The 17,365-nt window shown below is 39.0% G+C and overlaps 1 protein-coding gene and 1 long non-coding RNA gene across 22 annotated transcripts in view; one reads left to right on the top strand and one right to left on the bottom strand.

Annotated features, from left to right (window-relative positions):
• ptprdb (protein tyrosine phosphatase receptor type Db) overlaps positions 1–14,093 on the top strand; it is a 249,115-nt gene extending 235,022 nt beyond the window's left edge. For 13 of the 21 annotated variants that reach the window (XM_032563278.1, XM_032563279.1, XM_032563286.1 and 10 more), the window contains 10 exons: positions 235–258; positions 1,684–1,803; positions 2,629–2,783; positions 4,216–4,501; positions 6,789–6,967; positions 7,054–7,180; positions 8,289–8,414; positions 8,516–8,670; positions 9,504–9,639; positions 9,746–14,093. In XM_032563278.1, the coding sequence (XP_032419169.1) occupies positions 235–258; positions 1,684–1,803; positions 2,629–2,783; positions 4,216–4,501; positions 6,789–6,967; positions 7,054–7,180; positions 8,289–8,414; positions 8,516–8,670; positions 9,504–9,639; positions 9,746–9,814 (1,377 nt within the window). In that variant the 3' untranslated portion in view covers positions 9,815–14,093. The remainder of the gene's footprint in view (positions 1–234; positions 259–1,683; positions 1,804–2,628; positions 2,784–4,215; positions 4,502–6,788; positions 6,968–7,053; positions 7,181–8,288; positions 8,415–8,515; positions 8,671–9,503; positions 9,640–9,745) is intronic. The other 8 variants (XM_032563295.1, XM_032563296.1, XM_032563294.1 and 5 more) reach the window with 1 other exon arrangement.
• A 550-nt stretch (positions 14,094–14,643) lies between these two features.
• Positions 14,644–17,365, bottom strand: LOC116719550 (uncharacterized). The gene is made up of 2 exons (XR_004339215.1): positions 16,421–17,365; positions 14,644–15,486 (listed from the first exon to the last, which is right to left on the bottom strand). It is a non-coding gene; the product is annotated as an uncharacterized LOC116719550 (long non-coding RNA).

Below are 17,365 nucleotides of genomic sequence, written 5' to 3'. Positions count from 1 at the left end.
ACTTGAGTGAAAAACCAGTATAATGAGAATGTCATGTAAAAATAAAGTGAACACGAATGGCTCGAGGTATGAATCATGATTAAGTGCTAACCAATTATGTCCAGAGTCCTTTTCAGAAAACGATCCTTTCTCCCCGTCTGTGCTTCTTCTCCTACTAACCTATGCTTTGTGTTAAAACTCTGTTTCCTTTTCAACCTTTTCCAACTGTCTCTGTTGTGTCTCTCTGACCCTCAGATGCCCTCTTATTTCTTCTCTAAGGCAAGATCTCTCTTTCACTCCTTTTCTAATCCTCCCCTTTTTAATGCACCCTAATCCCTTTGCCCCTTTGTTCCCCCTGTTTGGTTTGTTTTCTCGGCTGTATTAAGTGATAATGTAGACTCATTTACCAAAACACCACATGTTCTGAAATGGGTTTTGCTATAACCACTGCAGGTCAGAGACGGTGCACATGAATGTGTACAGTTTGCATGATCACAACACATTTTCTTTTTTTCTCCCACCATTAAAAAGAAGAGTAGTTCATCAGTCATTACATAAAATCTTAGTTAACATCTGAGGCTAAAGGTTAATGAAGAATTTTTTTATGTGTGTTGTTAAGGTCCTGCAGGGACATCTTTTAATTTGGACATATTTGCCTCTTTCTTTTCTTCCCAGCCCTGGACGACTGTATATGTCTGAGTAGCAAGCTGCTCATTTGAGAAAACCATTTGATCTTATTAACACCTTTCAACGTTACTCAGTCTTGTATTTACCCATTAAGTATAAAGATGATCACAGATGGTTCCACCATGGGAATCTTGCCAGAACCCTTCCTCCTAGCGCAAATCAAACCACAGTCATGCTGTTGGACCATAAATCTATGGTTAATATAGTTGTCACACTAGTTTCCTTTTTTATTCTGCCCTCTTTATTCACTGGCTGCGCTCTCAGCCCCCCTACGTGTACAACCATTTGTGTCCCTGCAGTGTCTCAAGGTCTGGTGGGAAAACAACAGTTGGAAAGCTGTAATTACAGCCTGAACATCCAGGCCAAAAAGCATAATCCTCAGTTTGGAGCAGTGGAATGCAGCGCAAACTGAGCCGTCTTTGATGTGAGGACTGGAGGGATCAGCACATAACGTTTGGTTTGGCCTGGTTCTGCCAAGGCCCACCGCCACCCCTGCCCCCACCAACCTCTTTTATCTCCTCTGGGATTTTCTTTTCTTCCCTTCTCTTTAGTCTCTCAAGCCAAGTTGCAGAACTACAAATATGACCGTTCTAGACCAAGAAATTCCAGGTGCTTTGGTGGTTGTGGCATGCCATGAGATTTCTCTGTAGGTATTTGTGATGGAGTCCAGGGGAACATGCATAGCCAAATCTCATCCTGGGCATTTTTACAACCAATAAGTGGTTCCGTTGGAGGATTCATCAGCGGGTGGCCATTTTCTCTCTACTTTCTTCCTCTTGCTGTCACTTTTCACTGCACACGCTCACTAAAAACCTTCTCCGCGCCACGCTGGTCTGATTCTGTATGCATATATCTGTCTGAATTATTTAAATTCTCAAACTGATCTACTTCATCACTGTCCTCTCTTTTTTCACTTCTTTTTGCACTTGTGCTCTCTTCAGTGTTTTTCTACAGAAATATGCACATGTAAAATAAACAACCTCTGCATCTCACAAGTCCTCGTCTTCTCCTTTGTAGGTGAAATGTGATCAGTACTGGCCAACACGTGGCACAGAGACCTATGGTCTCATCCAGGTCACTCTGCTGGACACAGTGGAGTTGGCCACCTACTCTATGAGGACCTTCGCTCTTTACAAGGTAGCATGCGAAACAGTAATACCTCTTTTTCAAAATCAAGTGTCCACATGATATTTTTTGAAGAGAGATGCTCCTCTATGCTGCCAATACTGATTTCAGCTGATTCCAAATTATTTCATTTTTTTTTTATGTAAAATAAATTATTTGCGTTAAACTTTTTGAATATATTTAATTAATTGATCAAAATGAACACATTAAAGTCCCGACAATTCTCATTTCAGGCATTTTTGAGATTGTAATTAGAAATTGCAGAATTTTTAGATTTCTAAAATTGCTAAAATGATTTACCGTGTAATAAATTTGGTAACGCCCTGCGACAGACTGGCGACCTGTCCAGGGTGTACCCTGCCTCTCCTGGAACGTAGCTGGAGATAGGCACCAGCAACCCTCCCGACCCCATTAGGGACAAAGGGTGAACAGAAAATGGATGGATGGATGGATGGATAAATTTGGTAACTGCATGACATTGGTCAGGCAGTTTTGTTTGTTTTCGCAACCTGTTTCGCAACCCAGCAAAGATACTCAGATCTGGAAATAACTTAACTATGAACATAGGCATCTAGCAAAAAAAACAAAACAATCTAAATGCAAAAATAGACTTAAAGATTCAAAGCTAAATCCCAACCTGAGCTTACAGCCAGGGCTCATGACAGGTAGCAATAAATTTGTCTGAACCTACTTTTTTAAAGTAGTTTGTAAATATTTTTTTCTACATGTAAATTTTCAGGAGGATAAAGAAATTTTATCTTGATGATTTTAAAATAATTTATTAAAAGAATAGCTGTATCTTAATCTACGTTTGATCTGCCCTATCTGCTCCTGCAGAGCGGCTCTAATGAGAAGCGTGAGGTTCGTCACTTCCAGTTCACAGCCTGGCCGGACCACGGGGTCCCCGAGCATCCCACCCCGTTCCTAGCCTTCCTTCGCCGGGTCAAAGCCTGCAACCCCCCAGATGCTGGACCAATGATTGTGCATTGCAGGTGTGTCTGATTTTCTATAATATTGTCTTATCAGCTACTGAGGGGTGTTTATGCCTATTCAGTGAACGCAAAAGGGAAACAAACCCGATCTTCAAGATGTTTTTGAGGGGGTAGTTTGGGGTTTTAGTTTATGAAAATCAGCCAGAGTTCAAGAGCACTTGTTTAAAACTTTTTAGACAGCCTGGAATTACCTGCCAATATGCAAACCCCAGACCACCATGACTGGCTTAGGCTCCTGGATTCCTTTCTTAACAAAATTCACCATCTCAAACATTTCCCATGATTACTTTCCAGTGTTGAAAATTGATGCCATTCATGCTGCCAGAGAAGCAGGGGTTCGTAAGTTTACATTTAAATGAGTTGCTGTCTAAGCAGCGGGAGACTCATTTGCTGGATGGAAGAAGATTCTGAAAACGTGTCATTACTGTCACGGCACAATGTCGAGCTCCAGAGTTGGAAAGAAACAGCTATTTGCTTTTACCAGTGTGCGAGAGAACGTGAGCGAGGGGAGGAAAAAAAGATAGAGCTGAGTGGGGAAAATATGGAGCAGAAGCTCTCAGGAGGAGGAATTAGTGGAGTATGGACGTGGAGGAAGAAAGGGAGGGGGATCGGACACAATGATTGAGAGAAAGTGGTACCAAGGGGAGTGGAAGTTAGAGGGGGAGATTTGTGCAGAATGGGAGAGAAGGTGAAGCGAAATCCTGGATGCAGTGAATGAAAATGATGAATTAAAGAATCACGGAGATGGGGAGAAAATGGAGTGTAAAAAAAAAAAAAGCAAAAATGTGAGAGTGAAAAAGTGGCGGTGCTGGCGTTCGAGTTTTGGACGGGTACTTAGAGCGAAGATAAAGAGGCAGGGGGATGAGGGCAGGAGGCTGGCAGGAGAGGAGCTCTTCCTAATCTTCTGTCGCAGTCAGATGGAGTATCCAGCAGGATTATCAGTCAAATTTAATTATCTCGGCAAGACTCCATCATGATGGGCCTTAACACATCAACCGGCCTCAACGGGCCCGATCTCATTCCACCTGAACAACACGCACATGCAGAGTAATATTAATATAATCATATAAAGGGTTCTGTATTCGCTTGCAGAAACCTGCTCAGTCAGGTCGTCTCGCCGTTTAGGTACCAGCACAGCAGAAATGTAAAGTGTTAGGGTCGGCAGCTAAATGTATTAAATTTCTGGATTATATGTCGATAGGGGTGATATGATTATGATGCTGACTCATTGCTGATTTCGATTTTCTACATGCCGTGTTGGTACTGTCGCCAGCTGGCATCGTTGCTGTGTTTTGCTTCATTTAGGCGCCAAATACTGGAGCGTTCCAAGCTCAGATTTAGTGCTTACATTGGTCTCATCCAACCTAGGTGAGACAATCACATCACCATCTGTCGGCCCATTTATTCGTTTATTTATTTATTATCGTTTTAGCGCTGGTGTGGGCCGAACCGGCTGCTTCATTGTCATCGACGGCATGACAGAGCGTATCAAGCACGAGAAGACTGTCGACACTTACGGCCACGTCACGCTGATGCGCTCTCAGAGGAACTACATGGTCCAGACCGAAGACCAGTACATCTTCATCCACGATGCTTTGCTGGAGGCCGTGACGTGTGGGAACACTGAGGTCCCTGCCAGAAATCTGTACTCTTATATCCAGAGGCTGACACAAATTGAGCCGGGAGAGAACGTCACTGGCATGGAGGTAGAGTTCAAGGTAAGGACAAATATGTGCACCACTGAAGAATTTATCAGATGTAAGATGGTTTATGAGATTTTTTTAGATGTGTTTGTTTTATACAACAAATAAAACAAACACGAAACATACTAGCTATGGTAGAAGTGACCTATTAAGAATCTGCAAAAATCACCTTAAATATTAGGGGAAATAAACCAATGTATAATAAGAAAAAAAGTGTGTATAAAAAAATAAGTTAGGAACATTAACTAATGAGAAAAATTAAATAACTTAATAAACTGTATATAAAATTGTATTAAGATAGGAAATGGAAAAAAATAAATAATGAAATAAAAACTGTAACTTAGTAAAGCAAAAAGACTGGAAATAAAATGAGAAATTAATTAAACGTGGTAATGTTAAATTAATACTATTGGAAATGATAAACAAATATTAATTTATGTCACACCGTGTAATCAGATAAATTGGGAAATTTCTTTTTTTTTTGGAGATACAAATCAAGCCATTTTTTTTTCTATATTTATTGCCACATTTGGCAGGATTTGTCCTCCATAGAATGTTTTGACTGATAACCTCTAAGCTTCTTTCACTCTTTTATTATTTCCTGTCATATTATGTTTTACTAGTTCTTATCGTTTCAGTTCACATTAAAGAGGTTGTTATTTGAATTAAGGTTGAAGCTCAAGCGGGCTGCTGGTTTGCTGCTCTTCATTGTGAGGCTTAAAATATCTGCTAGTGATACCAGAGAGGATCGTGCCTCTGAAACTAGGGGAGCACACATTTATTTTACACAAAGTTGTATTTTTGTAAACTTTGAGTAAAAAATTTACAAATGAACTTTTGCTGATTGATGGAGCTGGTTTAAACACGGAAAACAGCTGCGTTGAAGCTGTTTTACTCTTTTAACTTTTTTACTCTGATATCCAGTTCATCTGATAAGATCTCTGCAGGTCTAGCGGATCTGGCTTTCTCAGGTATATATAAAGTAAAAGCAGGTGGTTCAGATTTTTCCAGGAAATGTTTTATGTCTGCTCAAATGCTCAGAGGGCAAAGCCAACATAAAGCAACGCCGCATAGTCTCCTCCGTGAAATGGCCCAGCATTCCCCTCTTAATAGCAGTGGTCTTCTTCCAAAAGTCAGCGAATAGGAACCAAAATGCCAGGATCGTCTTTTTCATTGCGTTTCATCTTGGTGGAACACCCACGGGACGTCGCGGGTTGCTGTCTGAAGCTACAAAGCATGGGGGATTTCTCATGGATGATGGGTGTCATATCCAAACGCATAAAAATCAAAGAAAAGCTGAAGCATGTGTGTGAGAAAATCAACAAATGCGGTTCCGCGGCTCCACGTTTAAGGCAGCGTGTTTTTTTCCCCCTCGCTCAACATTTTCAAAGCCAATATTGGCATGTGTCAAATGGAGTGGTAAAGACGTAGTGTTTGTTTGCTGATAAAACAGAATCAAAGTCAGCGCAGGCGGCGTGAAGAGTTACTGCTGTTGATGCTGGAAAGCCGGTTTGCAGTCATAGCCGGATGACTGGTGGAGCTGTGGTCAGGGGGGATTTTCTGTCTCAACTCCTCTGTGAGAAAACAAGGTAGAGCTGGTTCTTTCACAGCCGCTCACTTAACCGGACCCCATTGTTCCGCCAGCGTCTGCGGTTTCTCCCTCGGCCCGTTTTTCTGTTGTTCTGTCTCCCATTTAAAAGCAATGTCATCCAATAGTCGAGGGTCAGGGGAGTATTCCCTGTGTCTGCACATGTACTTACATAAAATCATGGTTTGATTTTAAAAAAAGAAAGAAGAAAAAGATGTTGTCTTTATTTTTCTTCCTTAGGGTGAGGGTCTTTTCTTTTATTTTTCCACTTTTTTTTTCCTTCCGGTGCTGGTTCATGTGTGGTTCACATATGTGAGCTGAGACAGTGTGGGGCCTTGTGGTTTCCTGCACCCCGACTCTTGATTTTCTCCTCCTCTTATTCGTCTCATTATATTCGCCCCTTTCCATTCCTGAACCGCTGCCCCGATTCCTTGGAGTCGCCCCCGCTTTGTTTATTCAATTTAAGACGTCTGGCTAAATATCCTGAGGCCTGCCTGGTTTAGCCAATCTTCCTGTTTTACTTATCCAGGTTGCCAGAGGATGTCCAGACCTTATGCTGAATGCATTTCAATATGCTTCTTGAATTTGTTTACACTTTTTTTCCCCTTCAGTTGACCCATAGCATTACTTTGTAGACTCTTAATTTGAAATTTTATCAAAAGTAATTTTGCAATGATTTAATATACATATAATGGATATTGTGTTTGCTTCCAGCGTCTGGCCAGTGCCAAGGCCCATACATCTCGGTTTGTGAGTGCCAATCTGCCATGCAACAAGTTCAAGAACCGACTGGTGAACATTATGCCCTATGAGACGACACGCGTGTGTCTGCAGCCAATCAGAGGGGTGGAAGGGTCCGACTACATCAACGCCAGCTTCATTGATGGATACAGGTATTCGCCCCTTTCCATTCCTTTGAAATTGCTGTTGCTTTGTCTGGAGGGTACCCTACACATTTATCATGTGCTTTTGTTTGTAGGCAACAACGGGCCTACATAGCAACCCAGGGTCCACTGGCTGAGACCACAGAGGACTACTGGAGAATGCTGTGGGAACACAACTCCACTATAGTTGTCATGCTGACCAAACTGAGAGAAATGGGACGGGTACGTCAAAGACTAACATGCATGGTGGGAGTATGTTTTTATGCTACAACCATAAAATGGACAACTATTAGTCATATCCTCTGTAAATCTGTTCCTTATGGGAGAAAGTTGAAAGAAGTGACATTTGTAGTTTGCCACAAAGTATCAGATAAAACCATAATTGAACTTTTTGCTCCACATACAAATCTCTGTGTGGTAGCGAAGTAACACCACACATCACCTTGAACACACCTAAACCTACTGAGACACACCATCATGCTGTCAGGAGGCTTTCCTTCAGCAGGGACATGGAAACTGGTTGGAGTTGAGGAGAAAATTGGTGGAGCTAATTACAGCACAATCATGAAAAAAAAAAAAGAACACATAGAGGTTCATCTTCCAGGAAGTTAAGAATCATAAACATACTGAAGTCAGAGCTGCAGTGTGAATGTGTTAGAAGTGTCCAGCCCTAAATCCAACAGAGAATATCTGGGAAGACTTGAAAGTGGTTCTTCACTCTCTGATTTGACTAAGTTTGAGCTATTTTGTTATGAACAATGGGTAAGAAAAAAAAGGAGTTTTTTAATCTGCAAAGCTGTTAAACATGTATCCCAAAAGACTTGATTGACTTGATTTGTAATTACAGCAAAAGTTGCTTCTATAAAGTATTGACTCAGACAGTGAAATACAAATTCAGATTTTCCTTTGTTGGTATTATGCTCAATTATGTACCACTTTTTGGTCTATCACAAGCAATGACAGCAAAATACTTAGTTTGTTGTAATGCAGAGGTGACAAAAGCCAGTGCTTAATCAATGTCCCGTCTAACACAACTGAATCAAATAGCCCAATTTGCTCCTTGGCATTTACTGAAGTTCTGCTAATGGCCTCATTACTTAATTCAGGTTTGTTGAAGCAGAGACACTTCTAAAGATTGCAGGACACCGACTCTCAAGTACTGGACTGATAAAAAATGTGAAAAAGTTGAAGAGCTTTGAGCACTTTTGCACAGCACTGTACGATTGAGATTTGCTCATGATAAAAAGTCCAAAGTTGTTATGCTTTTAAAGTGATACCCTGAAACTTGATGTGGAGATCTGAAGATAATGATTTGTGTTGTCCTCTGCAGGAGAAGTGTCACCAGTACTGGCCAGCAGAGAGATCAGCCAGGTACCAGTACTTTGTGGTTGATCCTATGGCTGAATATAACATGCCTCAGTACATCCTCCGAGAGTTCAAAGTGACTGATGCCAGAGTGAGTCTTCTGTTTGCTTCCGTGCATTCATGCTGGTATAGGGTTTTGATTTATGCATCAAGACAAGAAAACCCCCCAAACCACTTACTGTCTTCATTCAGGATGGCCAATCAAGGACGGTTCGTCAGTTCCAGTTTACTGATTGGCCAGAGCAAGGAGTCCCAAAATCGGGAGAAGGATTCATTGATTTCATTGGCCAAGTTCACAAAACTAAAGAACAGTTTGGCCAGGATGGGCCAATTACTGTGCACTGCAGGTAGGAGTGTTTTTCTTGTTGTTTTTATTTGTACCCTATTGAAATATTTGTCTAGTCCTACATATTTCTAAGTCTAAGAAACAGCCAACAATGCACACTGTGGCATTTGGAGGAAAATGGAGAAACTTGGAAGCCTGGAAATACCATCCCAAAAATATTATTCCACAAAGTACATGAAGGGTGGTTGTTTGCTGCATGAGGAACTGGTGCACTTCACAAAATAGATGGCATCATAGGGAAAGACGATCTGTAAATATTGACTCAACATCTCAAAACGTCACCCAGGACTTTAGAGCTTGATATAAAAAATGTCTTTTTATACAATCACTTCAAGCATTCTGTCAAATTAGTTGATCAGAACTGGGAAGATGTGTGCAAACAACACAGCCTACAAACATGACTCAGTTACATTCACTATTAGAAGTAATATTCCAAAATTAGAGCAAAATACTGTAAGGGGAGAGATACCCAAAACATGCTACCCAAGTCATACAATGCCAAAGAAATGTCCGTAATGTAAACTTCTTCATACATCCTTTTAGCATTTAGTAAATCTGAATAATGTTGGTAATCCCATTTCATGTAAAAAATATTAAATATTAAAGTCATATTGTGAAAAGCAAGTTACATATTTTACATTGCATGCAACTATTTTTTTATCAACTGTTTGAAGTTAAGATTAATGCCCCTTATTTTAAAAACTGATTTGCTACCTTGGACCACAATGATTTAAGAGGCACATCCAGTCTAGTTCTGTTAAAGCTTACTGACTGATAAAATATAAGCCATTCCTATATAAATTAATATCTAACTGGTTCCCCATCTTCCAACAGTGCTGGAGTCGGGAGGACCGGTGTGTTCATCACCCTGAGCATCGTCCTGGAGAGGATGAGGTACGAAGGGGTGGTGGACATCTTCCAGACGGTCAAGATGCTGCGCACTCAGAGACCTGCCACCGTTCAAACAGAGGTGAGATTATGTTCTCACTAATATTTTATTTGACATAAAAACAAAACATCGATACATTTTTATTATGTTTCATTCTTAATCCATGTTTTCTTTTCCCTCCCACCAGGATCAGTACCAGTTCTGCTACCGGGCCAGTCTCGAGTACCTGGGAAGCTTTGATCACTATGCAACATAAACCCAGTTGCTGTCTAGTCTCGCCCCATTCAGCCGACTGCTCCCTTTTTGTAGTGTCACACACAACCTGAATACATGCACTTGGCTGGAATGTGTGCGTGAAGATTTCGCCACCACCTACAGAGTTTAAATGGGGGCGGCGGACCATCGGCTTATCCCCGTACCCAGAAACAGCACTTCTAACTGAGCCATAGCGATCCTGCTCAACCCCTGGTGAGGGTGGGAGACTCGTTTCACCCTCCCCCGGCCCCTCCACCCAGTCCAAACACAAACACACCTGTGGGCCAGTCTGAAGAAGCAGCTTCAACCACTGTTCCAAAACAAAATACTTTATCAAATCTAGATTTTTTTTATTATTATGATGATGAATACGTGTTGGTTCCAGTGCTTCTGTGAGCACCCAGATTGCTTTGTGTTGTTTTCGGTGTGGAACTCTCACCTCGTCCACCACCAGTGTAGCATCACTAAACTGAACAAAACAGGACCAAGCGGTGGGAAAAAGTTGGAATTTTTTTCTACCACGAGGAACGCCAAGTGGAAGTCTGCGCATCCATCCGATGGAATCCTCATGGGTTTTTACACCCCTGAGAATTGCCAACAGAAAGAACTGAGAACACAGAGCACACAGTACTAAAAAGACAAAAAACACGTACTTTAAAAAGGAGCACCAAGGAGTATTTTTCTTTCTTTCTTTTTTTTTGGTTCTGGATTATGTTGGAAACAGACTATTGTTTCTTGTGAATGAAAAGAGGACATTTCTACAGTAATAAGTACCACCAGTTCAACCTTATTACGCTTCACCATTTCAAATAAGGGAAAAGAGGTTTAAACTGCAAAGCAAAACATTAATTTAGTTTTTTAGAAAGATATATAACTATTTAGTTTTTTTAAAAAACAAAATGGCACATTCTGTTATTTTTTATTTTAGCATTTTTGTCCCCACTGACTACAAAAAGCAAGGTTTGTAAGCTCTTGCCATGTTTTTTAAAGCGTACAATCAAATCTAGTGTGGAGGATGTTCTCCGTTTGACGACAAACGCCACCTTCGAGTGTCACTGTCACTTACTCTCCACCTCCTATCTTTGTGAAAACACTCACGCACAGCGGCTAATATCTCAGCACATGGCTGTCTTGCCTAGCAGAGCAAGGAGACATGAGGACATGGGAAATCCCACCGAGTTGTGCGTTTTTGCTCGTTTAAAGCCACCTAAATCACAAAAAGTGCAGAAGGTATGTACAGAAGGCAAGATATGATGGGGAGGGGAGAAATCAACTATTTATGTGTCCAAATAAGCTTTCACAGAGATTTCTTTACCAGAGAGCGAGAAAAGGATGCAGGGGGTCTGGGTTTTGGGGGAAGGGGACAAATTTCTCACTGGAATGCTCACCTTAGACTTTTCTCTCTGTCTGATTCAGTGTGCAATAAGTAGATGTATTATATATTTTTGTGTCGAGTCACTTAACTGCAGTTATACGCCATGATGAGGATGACGTTGATAAAGGTGTGTCGTTTACTCCAGATATAAGATGTTTTACACTCGATTTGGTTCAGTGTGTCCGGACAGAGCGTCACAACTCCGGAGGTCACGTCGAAGCAAACGAAATGATCAAAATCACATTTCAAACAGCATCTATTGAGTATTTTTGATTTTAGATTTATAGTGCCTTATATTACACGCCTATTTTGATAAAGTTACTTTAAATGATTTTTTTTTGTGTGTGTATATTTTATGTACGTATGCTTGTGCGTATGTGATCTGAGTGTTTGTGTTAATTTTTGTTCTGGTATGTGAAAGTATTTTGTTTTTGTATGTTCAGTTTTTTTGGTCGTGAAAATGTCAAACTGAAGGTTCCATGTGGGTTGGACGGTCATTGCTTCGAACCCAGCAGCTGCTTCAGCATTGCTCTTTTTATTCAATGAGTTATTTTTACGACTCAGTTACAGAAGTTTTATCTGGATGAACTGATCATTTAGGCAAAATAAAGTCTAAGTTGTTGTTTGCAAGAGTTTTCTGTACAGCTCTTTGCAAAAGTATTCCCTCCATTAAAGTTTTTAAATTGTCACATTGTAATCCGCAAATCTCAGTGTATGTTCTTAGGGTTTTAATGTGTAAGTTGTGCGTATTTGTGAAGTGGAAAGAAAATCACACAGTTTACTTTTTTTTTGCAAATAAAAATCTAAAAAGTATGTATTGTATTTGTTTTCAGCTTCTGTAAATCAACTTTTTCTGTGGTTGCAACTTTGAGCTTTTGGTCTCTAGCAGCTTGGTACGTCAAAGGACTAAATTATTTTCCCATTCTTGTTTGCAAAAATAGCTCGAGCTCTGTGAGACTGAATGGAGAGGAATTGTAAACTTCTATTTCAAGTGTGATAGAGATTCTCATTCAGATTTATTCCCTCAGCATGACCCTACCACCGCCTCGATTCACAGTCGGGATAGAGCATTCAAAATGATGTGCAGTGTTAGCACTACATGACACAGAATACTTTCAAAATCTGACATTAATCTAATCTTTTTTGCATTTTTACTCATTTCCAAAGATGAAACAAGCTTTTTCTCAACTGTACTCCTCTTCTCACCACATTTCTATAAAAGTCAAACTTGTGGACAGCTAATAATTGTTCCATCAAGAGATTCTCCCACCGTGTCTGTTTAGTACTCTCCTTGCTCAGCCTGTCAGTTTGGGAAGACAGCCATCACTTTAGGTTTCAGTCATAGATTGGAGATGTTCTACGCTTGGGACACAATTGTATAACCTGACCCTTTTTTAAACGTCTCCTCAACTTTCTACCTGACCTGTCTGCTATGTTTATTGGTCTTCATGACAATGTTTGTTCTCCGATGTTCTCTGACGAATCTTTTGCCTTCACAGAACAGCTGTAGTCATTCTGAGATTAAATTACATACATATGGACTTTATTTAATAATTAGGTTACTTCTGATGGCAGTGAGTAGCAGTGGATTTAAGTAACAGTGTAATGGGGGCTGAATATGCAGATGCATGCACTTTTTAGATCTCTGTTAAAAATGAAATGTCATGTATAATTTTTCTTCCACTTCACAATTATGTATTGTTGGTCTACAGCATAAAATACATCAAGGTTTGTGGTGGTACTGCGACAAAATGTGAACATCTGTAAGAAGTATGAATACTTTTGCAAGGCAGCTCTTCACAGGGAGAGTTCAGTTTGCCTGACAGCACGGTTTGGCCGCACAACGGCTTCGACAAGTCAGAATTGCTCAGCTATGCAGTAATCTACAACAAGATGAACAACAGAGGAGCTCTCTGTCAGTAGGAACAAAATCGACACCATCGTAGCACACCTATGTAACCCACCTGAAACCATTCACCTGAAGTCAGTCAGCCTCCTCATCTGTGTCCCTCAATCCACACTTCTGTCCCCATTTCTGTGTTTTTATCCAATAATGACAAAGGCAAAGAGAAGTTCAGGTGCTACCAACACAGAACAGATGTAGTCACATTTTTTTATATCTCCATCAACGCTTGACCGCACAAGAGACGGTCAAAAGTTTTCCACCATCTAGCAGTGACCCTGTTGTCTGTTTTTTTTTTAATTTCATATGCATGGTACCACTTCTGAGATGCCCCCTATTGGTCACGCCGCTTAAGGGAAGACTTGCACTTTCTCTCTTTGTACTATGCACTACTAAGATCTCTAACGGCCCCTCCCGCTATCCCCCTGCCCCAAAAGGAGACTTACTTGAACTCTTTGAAGTGGATTGTGTAATGCTCACACGGTTGTGTATATGTAAATAACACAAAACACAGAGAGTAATTGAGATGCATAGCTAAACGGAGAAATAAATTAAAGTTAAAGAGAGACATTTATGAGATATAAAGAGTGATATCAAAGTTGCACCTGAAATCACAGTTTTACTGCACAGCTGTATTGTGCAATACGCCACTTTGTGGATTTGTTATCCCACAAACAAAAAGTTTCACTAAAAGCTTGTTCTAAATACCCCTTCCTCCCCCGTTCCTTCCAATGTGTCATGTAGATGGATAAAACTGAAGTTTATAAATTGTATAAAATGAACGTACGATGTGTTGCTTGGGTCAGTTACCACCAATTGGTCTGTACATGTAAAACATTTTTTTCATTTTGTTACGGGCTCTGAGTCAACAAGTGCTCTTTTTTTTATTTTCCTATGTTGGTTCTCAGAGCGTGTGGAAAACACAAAAACCCAGTCTGTATGGATTTCTGTTCAATATTGACACAGGTTTCATTTGTTACAAATAAACTCAAGTGAAATGATTGGTGCTGGTGTAATTTTTTTTTTGTTTTAGCAGCAACATGACAATTTTAAAAAGTAATTTTTGGGGAAATGCGAATTATGGAAAAAAAAAAAAAAAGGTCAGTTTGACAGCCACAGAGCTTGTTATAGGGTCGAGATATGTTCCAGAAGAATTTGAAAAATTGGAGGTGAAAAATGATCCTGCAGAACAGATCTTCTTCATATTCTTCTAAATACAAGTGCAATGTCAGAAGATATTATGACAATTGGAACACTTCCTAACATTTTGAATTTTGAAGCATTTTAGATATTGGTCCAGTGAAAAATTTGCATATGACAACTGGCAGGAATGTCATGTTATTTTTGAGACTGATTTAAGTGAATCGGTTTTTTTCTGTGTTAAAAAACAGGAAAATTGTGCTCAAGTTTGCTGCTTTTTATTCCGACCATAAAATATGTCTCCAGAAGGTATTAAGCTTGTTGGTGATGAGAGCTGCAAATTTAATTTGAGGTTAAGCCTTGATTCCATACTACCACATTTTTTTTGGTCAACAACAAAAAAAAGATTACAGAGATGTGACACAGACATTTTTATTTCCCTCCAGTTTGTGAGAACTCAGTCACTTATTACAGGACTTCAGAAATCAGATGTTTGCAAAGTCAAGACATCATCATCTTTTTTTAAACACTTATTTTTAATCTTAGTATGGAGAATTGTTTTCCCACTCATTATTCTGATATTTACCAAACACATAATTTAGTTACTGGTAAGTCAGACAGAGAGGAGAAAACAGTTGCTTTCTCACAATGTATAAAATATTTAGCTTCAATTGTGCATTTGAGCCTGTCTGTGCATATAACTTTGACATTTTGTGGATGAAAATAAACAGTGTAGCCTAATCTGTGAGCTCAATTGTTGTATGTTGGATTTTCAGTGTGCTGCGAAAAGAGCAGTTCAAATTTATTATGAAAACACCCCAAAATAGTGGAAATTTTCCTGCCAGTAATGAGTTTGTTTTAGCTTTATTTTTATTGAAATGTAGGACATTATGATTAAGGCCTGTTAGCAAAACATTGAAAGTGCAAACACAGGAGAGTTAGTGATCAGGACCCTGAGAACATGGTCAGAGAATAGGTTTTATGCCTATAATAGCAACCTCTTATTTGAGCTCTTTATTATTTTCATTCCAGCAGCAAGTTTCCAGGCATATTTGCAGCTCATTTCACTTTACAACGCACCAAGCGAAAACAGAGTCATGAAAAATTCACAGTGGAGTCTCAGATGTCAGTGTTCGTGATATGCTGACAAGAAGAATTTCTGATCTCTTCCTTTAAACAACAACCTTGTGAGAGTTTCATACTGTGATACAAAATAAGTCTTTGGAAATGTGAGGAGAAAGTCTGAAAACCAAAGCTGCCTTTGTTATATGAAGGATACATCCTATCATAATTGGCAATAATTAAAAAAATAATAATATTACATCCAAAAAATAACTTTCCCAGTTTATTTGATTATACAGTGAAACATATTCAATTAACATTATCACTATTATTTAATTTTTCATTTTATTTCCAATCTTTTTTTTTTTTATTAATTAGTTTCTGTTTTTATTTATTTATTTTTTTTCACTTTTTTTCCTGTGTTCAGTTTCCTTAAACAGAAACTGGTGAGAAATAGGCATGTTAAATAGAAAACTACTGTTTTGAAAATGGGGTCAAAACACAAAAATAGTTTTTCTTTTGCTGTTTATTTTGGCATTCAAATGCAAAGTTATGGTGTTGTGCTTAAGGTAATAAAATCTGATTTTAAGGTGACCAGTAGAATCTGTCAAGATACTTAGTTGTTTTTTAGCAAATGATTAAAAAAGAAAAGGGCATCCACTTTATGTTTTGGTAGTGTAAATATAGCCCTGTGGAAAAGTTTACTGTGACTTTCTGGTCACAAACGATGTCCCCAAGTTTAATGACAATCTATCTCAATACTACAGAGAGTAGTACAGAGAGCCTTCCTACAGAAAACACTAAGGCTAAAATTAACTATTTATTTATTTTGTTTCTCACTTGATATCTTTTTTTCCAAAACTGAAATTCATAACATGCAAAGGCACTCATCTCAAAGCTCTACTTTACAAAGAAATTAAAATACGTCAAGGACAACCAAAACTTTACAAGAAGGTTGCCAGATATATTTTAACAGACTATTTATTGAGTGATGCGAACCTTGTTAAAATGTATTTTCTTATGCTGAAACTGTAAATATTGAATGAATTAAGGCGAACTTTTGACTGGCAGACTTTCTTTTAAAGGTATCATGCAGGATGCCACTCAGTTTATGTCCTTGTACAAACCTATTATCACCAACCAGGAAACAATAAAACAAAACTATACAACAGCAACTCAGAGTAAAGGTGATGATGAGAGAGCTTGATCCGAACACTTCTACACAGCTTCATGCTTTACTCTCTTCATTAATTTGAATTTTACCCCATTGCTAATCATAAAATGCCTTCGAAAAGCTAATTATATCCCCTCATTTTCACTCTCTTTCTTGTTATTTCAGAGTTTACTATCCAGCATTTGACTTGATGTTGGGAAGCTTAATGAGCATTCCTGCCTCACAGGGCCTCAAGTCCTGCAGTTCTTTCAGTCTCGTTAAATCCACATTAGGAAACAGATTCGGGCTGTGGTGGAGAGCTGAAACTAATGCTCACTTATGTTTGGCTTTTTATTGTTAAATTACAGCAAAATGGCTTCCAGTGACTCCACAGAGCTGCAGAGAGAGAGTCTTTATTCCAACTTCAAAGACAACATCTAGCTAAACTAATGTGTCTCCGATGCATGCTCAGGTCAGACGGTCATATTCAGTCAACTTGAATGTGCATTACAATGACTCTTGTCACTTTTGAAGGTAACATTTAAAAATTAATCTTTAAGCAGGTTTTAAACAAGCTTTTATTAAGGCTAAATTAATGTATTGAAAATGTTAATCTTAGAATTTGTTTTATCATCAGCTGTTATAAAGTCATAATTAAATAAAGACTTGAAAACAGCAGCCAGTTCGGAATTAATCAATATGATTCATTCAATGAATACAGTCTTGAAATAAATGAACTTTTCAATAAAATTATCTCTCTCTATATATACATATATTAAATATACAAGTATGGTACATACAGCCCTGAGACCACTGCAAAATTATCAGTTTCTTTGATTTTACTTTTTATAGCTAAATGTTTGAGTAAAATGAACATTTTTTAGTCTATGAACTACTGACATCACTTTATTTTTTCCAG

Source organism: Xiphophorus hellerii, chromosome 5 (genome assembly GCF_003331165.1).
Source record: "Xiphophorus hellerii strain 12219 chromosome 5, Xiphophorus_hellerii-4.1, whole genome shotgun sequence".
Classification (NCBI taxonomy): Eukaryota; Metazoa; Chordata; class Actinopteri; order Cyprinodontiformes; family Poeciliidae; genus Xiphophorus; species Xiphophorus hellerii.
The sequence above is the reverse complement of the archived record's forward strand: the minus strand, read 5'-3'. Positions and strand labels throughout refer to the sequence as shown.